Genomic DNA, 6,118 nt, shown 5'->3' on the forward strand with positions numbered 1-6,118 from the left:
ATAATCATTCTAAATAAAAAAAGATTAAAAAAGATAGCAACAGATAGAGCCATTCAAAAAATTGAGCATACGAGAAACGAGTATAACGAAGGTGTGCAATAATTATAGACCAAAGATAAGTTTAATGAAAGATTAGAGATGAGTTTAATGAGAATAATAGGCATGTATAATCATTCTCAACAGACATGTATCAAGAACTAGAACTTCCAAAGAACAAAGACGAGTTTGCTTTAAATTGAACGGGTAAATTAGAGGGTTAAACGAGCAAACAAACAAATTTAATGTTGAACGAGTAAACAAGTAACCAAATAGAACTTACTCGCGTTGACTATTTTGGCAGTGTCGAATGTTCTGTTCCTATGTCCTCCAACTATCTTTTCCAGCGTCGTGGTTGTGGGGTCTCTGGGTCTCAGATTTTGGTTTTCTTTTGCCATAGGAAATAGGGAAGTCCAGGTGAGTTCCCCTTATTTGAGGTCCGGGTTAGCCTTTTTTTAATATCATCTGATGCAGATTTTTTTTTTTATATTTTGCTTATTAAAAAAAATTCTAAATTAGCACCAGATTAATGCGTAAGCACAAAATCAATAGTATTAGTGGCAGCATTTTTAACATCGTTTGTATTATATTAATATTCTTTTAAAATTATAGAGACCAATATTATAAATAAAAAAATATAAAAATTTGAAATATTAAAATAAGTATAGAGATTTATAATAAAATTTTAGCAATATAAGGGCCAAGAGTAGAGTTTCCCCTTTTATATTATAACATGATCGTCCATAAGATTAAGTAATTTTTCAATATATATATATATATAATGATAATATTATAAGCTTTTTATGATAGATAAGATGATAAGCTAATTTTATTGCTAAAATACATATTCAAGGATATACCGGCATTTCAAAAGCCGAAAAAGCGATTGGGAAATGTAAATAATACCTTTTTGTGGACGCTGAAAAGTAAAAGGGATATCAGAAGACATACAATAAATAATATATTTGTTTGTCAAAGGATACCAACAGGACCGCATAGCGCAGTGGATTAGCGCGTCTGACTTCGGATCAGAAGGTCGTGGGTTCGACTCCCACTGTGGTCGAATTGTCGTAATTTTTCAAAAGCCCTCTTGGCTCCATTTTGGTTTCTTTTTAAAAGCTAGGGTTTTAGCTTGAGTTCGTCCTCTCCGCTTTACAGAAACCTCTCGAAGTTCCGGTTGCTACTGATTCATTCCTGGAAAAAAAAACAGAAGACCGTGAACGGAATCTTGTGACTTGAAGAGTCTCGCAACAATTCAATTGAAGTGTTTCTTTGAGGTAATTAAAGAAAACACATAGTTTTCTTTTACTAAGTTGGTTAATCAGGGGATTCCCGAGTCAATTAGTAGCTGTTCTAGGGTTAGCTGAAAATTTGTATATAATTCAGATCAATGAAGTAATGCATTATTCTCCCATTGTCTCTAATTTTATTTTGTTCGTTTTTATTTCAGTGTGGTAATGGGTTCAACAGGACAACCACCGTCCCTCAAGAGACGTGACTCATCTGTGAACAACAGAGAGGAGGATCGTCTAATTGTGACCCCACTTGGAGCTGGAAATGAAGTGGGTCGTTCTTGTGTCTACATGTCCTATAAAGGGAAAAATATACTGGTATCGATTTCATTGCTACATAGTCGTTGTATGTTGTATTCTTTTCCAAGTTCACGCGTGTTAAAACTGTTTTTGTTTGCTCGTTTCAGTTCGATTGTGGAATACACCCTGGTTATTCAGGTATGGCTGCTTTGCCGTATTTCGACGAGATAGACCCTTCCACGGTGGATGTACTTCTCATTACTCAGTATGTTTCTTTTATTCTCCTGTTAAAAAGTCTGGCTCGTTACCTTGTTTCTGTTTCAAATTGTAAATTTAATGTTCAGCTCATTGCTGTAGCTTATACAGAATTGATGGGTATTAATTACTGGCTATTCAATTTAATGGCTGCATGGTCACGTGCAATTTGATAGCAGTGGAAAAATAGTTGTTTTTGGTTGAGTGTAGTTTGGATTATTATAATGCCTCTTTTGATGGATGAAATGATTGGTCGTCACAATTGATTTGGAAAAGAGGACATGTGCACACTGATTTTGCCCAATCTCTACTCCTTATATTTTGAAAAAGAAGACTGAATAAATCTTCTAAGAGACTTCTACGAAGTTAATCTATAGTTTATGATCAACACTTGAACAGTTATCTAATATTTGTGAATTTGGGTTAGGTTTTCTGTAATCTGAAAGCAGTCCTGATATATTTATTTATCTAAGATGTTGAAATTGGCACTTGCCTGTAGAAAATGCTAATGGATATTTTGTTGGTTCTAAATAATTATTCTTCTCCCATTTTGTGCAAACTGTGATGCTCCTAGAAGTAATCATACTGCAAGATATTATAGCTCAGGAAATAAGTCATTCATCCTCAATTCTCAATTCTTGTATATCTTAAGTAGTTATGTTATCATATTACAAATTCACCCTGCTGAGTTCAAGCCACATGGTTTTTTTTTTTTTTTTTTTAGGTGGAACCTTGCAACTTGAGCATTTGGTTATCTCTTTCTTCATGTTTATCTACTTCAAGATGAAATATTTTTTTTAACAAAAATTATAATTTGGTGATAATATAAAATCTTTCCATTTTTCTTCTGAGCTCAAGTTTCTTTTTGTTCGTGTATTGATTTTGGGTGGGAAGCTGAAGGTATTTTGCAAAAGCATGAATTTTCACTTTAATGGACTTTATGAGCTCATTCTATTATGTTTTAATCCTTAACATGACTAAACGTGCAGAGTCCTGTCATTTCTTTTATCACTGTAAAATATCCATGATCTGTGTGCTGCTTTCTGATCGTTTACAAGTGGGTTCTCATTTCTTTGCCATCAGTTTTCATAGAGGCAATGGGTCTCTGTTTTGTGTGTCTTTCTCAGTTATAAAATTACATTCCTTGTTGGCAGAGTAACGTGATTACAACAATGTTTTTTCTTGGCAATTTTTTTTTTTTAATCTTTTTGGGAGTGAAGAAAGGGAAAGTGATATATTTTATGATTTCTATAGAAATGGTACATTTCCCTTGTTTGTATTGATTATTTGATGTTAACCAAATTTGATGCAAGTTGATGCTTTTCTCTGTAGCTTTCACTTGGACCATGCTGCATCACTTCCTTACTTCTTACAAAAGGTATGAAGCTCTTTTCAATCAACTATAGTAAGTTTTTATATTTTTACAATTTAGCAGTGAAAGTACATCTAAAAGAGAATATTCCAGACCACATTCAGAGGCCGAGTATTCATGACCTATGCAACAAAGGCTATCTACAAGCTGTTGCTGTCAGATTATGTAAAAGTGAGCAAGGTTTCTGTTGAAGATATGTTATTTGATGAACAGGACATCAACCGATCCATGGATAAAATTGAGGTTTGTTTCCTTGTTGATGGGCGTTTTACTTTCATTATACCCTGTAAAATCTGAACGTTGATTATTTTTATAAAGTTATACTATGTGCATAACTTCTAGATTGCCAAAGTGTTCACTCTAAAACAAAGTTATCTCTTTGGTATTTTATATATTACTTATGACGTCAATCTTGGTAATATTGTGTGGATCATATCCTCAACTTGAAATTCAGTTTGTCAAATCAATTACAAAAATCACTCTGAAATATATCAGTAGAAGTACTTATCAACTGCATGAATTAGATGCACTTTATAATTCAAATACTAATAGCCTTCCAAATCCAGGTTGATCTTATCTCTTTATTTGGGATTTCTGATGAGTCTTAAATATCTATGTTATAATGGTTGGACCTTCTAAATCTCATTACATCTGCTAACAGCATTTATTAACTTCAGGTTATCGATTTCCATCAAACAGTAGAAGTGAATGGCATTCGGTTCTGGTGTTACACTGCAGGCCATGTCCTTGGTGCTGCTATGTTTATGGTTGACATTGCTGGTGTTCGAGTGCTCTACACTGGGGATTATTCCCGTGAGGAAGACCGGCATCTTCGTGCTGCTGAGACCCCCCAGTTCTCACCTGATGTATGCATTATTGAATCAACCTATGGTGTCCAGCACCATCAACCTCGACACACACGAGAAAAACGCTTTACTGATATTATCCACTCAACAGTTTCTCAAGGGGGTCGTGTCCTAATTCCAGTATTTGCCCTCGGTCGTGCTCAGGAGCTCCTCCTGATTCTTGATGAATATTGGGCCAACCATCCTGAACTCCAGAATATACCCATCTATTATGCTTCCCCTCTAGCGAAAAAGTGTTTGACTGTTTATGAGACGTACACCCTTTCCATGAATGACAGGATCAAGAATGCAAAGTCAAACCCCTTCACTTTTAAGCACATATCAGCATTAAGTAGCATAGATGCTTTCAAAGATGTGGGACCATCAGTAGTGATGGCAAGTCCTGGTGGGCTTCAAAGCGGGTTATCACGGCAATTATTTGACAAGTGGTGCTCTGATAAGAAAAATGCATGTATTTTACCTGGTTATGTGGTTGAAGGTACTCTTGCAAAAACCATCATTAGTGAACCAAAGGAGGTTACTCTCATGAATGGACTTGCCGCGCCCCTCAACATGCAGGTGCACTACATATCCTTTTCTGCTCATGCCGACTCTGCTCAAACAAGTGCATTCCTAGAAGAGCTCAACCCTCCCAACATAATTCTTGTTCATGGAGAGGCTAACGAGATGGGAAGGCTCAAACAGAAGCTCATCACTCAATTTGCTGATCGAAACACCAAAGTCCTTACTCCAAAGAACTGCCAATCTGTTGAAATGTATTTCAATTCTCAGAAAATGGCAAAAACCATTGGGAAACTGGCTGAAAAAACTCCAGAAGTTGGTGAAACTGTCAGTGGTTTGCTTGTAAAGAAAGGCTTTACTTATCAGATAATGGCACCTGATGATCTCCACGTCTTCTCGCAGCTTTCGACAGCAAACATCATTCAGAGAATAACCATCCCTTATTCTAGTGCCTTTACCATCATAAAGCATCGGCTCAAACAGATATACGAGAGTGTAGTGTCTTCAGAAGACGAAGAATCAGGAGTACCGACTTTGCAAGTCCATGGGCGAGTGACCGTGAAGCATGAGTCTGACAAGCACATCTCCTTGCATTGGACATCAGATCCCATTAGTGACATGGTATCAGACTCAATTGTGGCTTTGGTTTTGAACATCAACCGTGAGGTGCCGAAAATAATGGATGAATCTGAGGTTTCTCAGATTGAGGAAGAGAATGAGAAGAAGGCAGAGAAGGTCATGCATGCACTCTTAGTTTCACTCTTCGGAGATGTTAAGGTTGGAGAGAATGGGAAGCTAGTAATTAACGTTGATGGGAATGTTGCCAAGCTTGATAAATTAAGCGGGGATATTGAAAGTGAAAATGAAGGCCTCAAGGAAAGAGTAAGAACAGCATTTGAGCGGATTAAAAGTTCTGTCAAGCAAATTCCTCTTTCTGTACCATAGCTTTCCCCCCTCGATTTCCTTTGTTTCCTTGGAAATGTTGATTGTCAGTGCTTAAATGTGATGTTAAAGCTGATTTGGATCCTTTGTACTTTTCAATGCGAGGTTCTTGACTTATAAGAGTTTCTTGGATTCTAATCACTTTAGTGAGCTCTATAAATGTTGTATGTCTATTTTTGAATTCATAGAAAAAAGTAAAAAGAAATGAAAAGAATACAAAATCTGACTATCCGTCGAAACTTTTCGCATCTCTTGGCCAAAACAAAAAACGGAGCATTGGTTCTTTTTCACCTTTATCTCTTTATGTGATCATGTCTGCTCTATTAGCTTTTCTTTGTAAAAAGATCAATTATTACGTGAAAAACTACCTACAAAGTTCAAAAAGATCGCATATGAAGTTAATAGCATTTCATCGCCCATGGAAACCCACAAACACGGGCAAGCACACATCTGATTCACCATTATTTAACTTCGAACTCGTCATTTAGAGGGACCCCCCTCCCGGGGGGGGGGGGGGGGTTGAACTGATATAGCTAAGTCACAACTCTACATTCTGAAATAAATACTTCAATCCTAAGTCATAGAATCGTTCCGCACTTCATTGGTCAAATTGA

The 6,118-nt window shown here is 36.4% G+C and overlaps 1 protein-coding gene and 1 non-coding gene across 2 annotated transcripts; both read left to right on the forward strand.

Moving 5' to 3' along the window:
* Window positions 1-1,025: 1,025 nt before the first annotated feature.
* Window positions 1,026-1,099, forward strand: TRNAR-UCG (transfer RNA arginine (anticodon UCG)). The gene has a single exon. It is a non-coding gene; the product is annotated as a tRNA-Arg (tRNA).
* A 54-nt stretch (window positions 1,100-1,153) lies between these two features.
* LOC129307206 (cleavage and polyadenylation specificity factor subunit 3-I) lies at window positions 1,154-5,645 on the forward strand. Its single transcript, XM_054948098.1, has 6 exons — window positions 1,154-1,313; window positions 1,487-1,646; window positions 1,736-1,833; window positions 3,156-3,201; window positions 3,289-3,438; window positions 3,873-5,645. Exons 2-6 carry the CDS (start codon window positions 1,494-1,496, stop codon window positions 5,505-5,507), a joined length of 2,082 nt encoding a protein of 693 aa, XP_054804073.1. The 5' UTR covers window positions 1,154-1,313; window positions 1,487-1,493; the 3' UTR covers window positions 5,508-5,645.
* Window positions 5,646-6,118: the final 473 nt, after the last annotated feature.

Source organism: Prosopis cineraria, unplaced genomic scaffold, assembly GCF_029017545.1.
Source record: "Prosopis cineraria cultivar Desert tree isolate PC_DT_omini unplaced genomic scaffold, ASM2901754v1 PC3, whole genome shotgun sequence".
Classification (NCBI taxonomy): Eukaryota; Viridiplantae; Streptophyta; class Magnoliopsida; order Fabales; family Fabaceae; genus Prosopis; species Prosopis cineraria.

Coding starts and splice junctions, on each gene's coding strand:
- LOC129307206 (XM_054948098.1), top strand. CDS start 1,494: ATGGGTTCAACAGGACAACCACCGTCCCTCAAGAGACGTGACTCATCT. Junction 1,834..3,155: donor GATGTACTTCTCATTACTCA/GTATGTTTCTTT, acceptor TTTTCTCTGTAG/CTTTCACTTGGACCATGCTG. Junction 3,202..3,288: donor TTCCTTACTTCTTACAAAAG/GTATGAAGCTCT, acceptor AGAATATTCCAG/ACCACATTCAGAGGCCGAGT.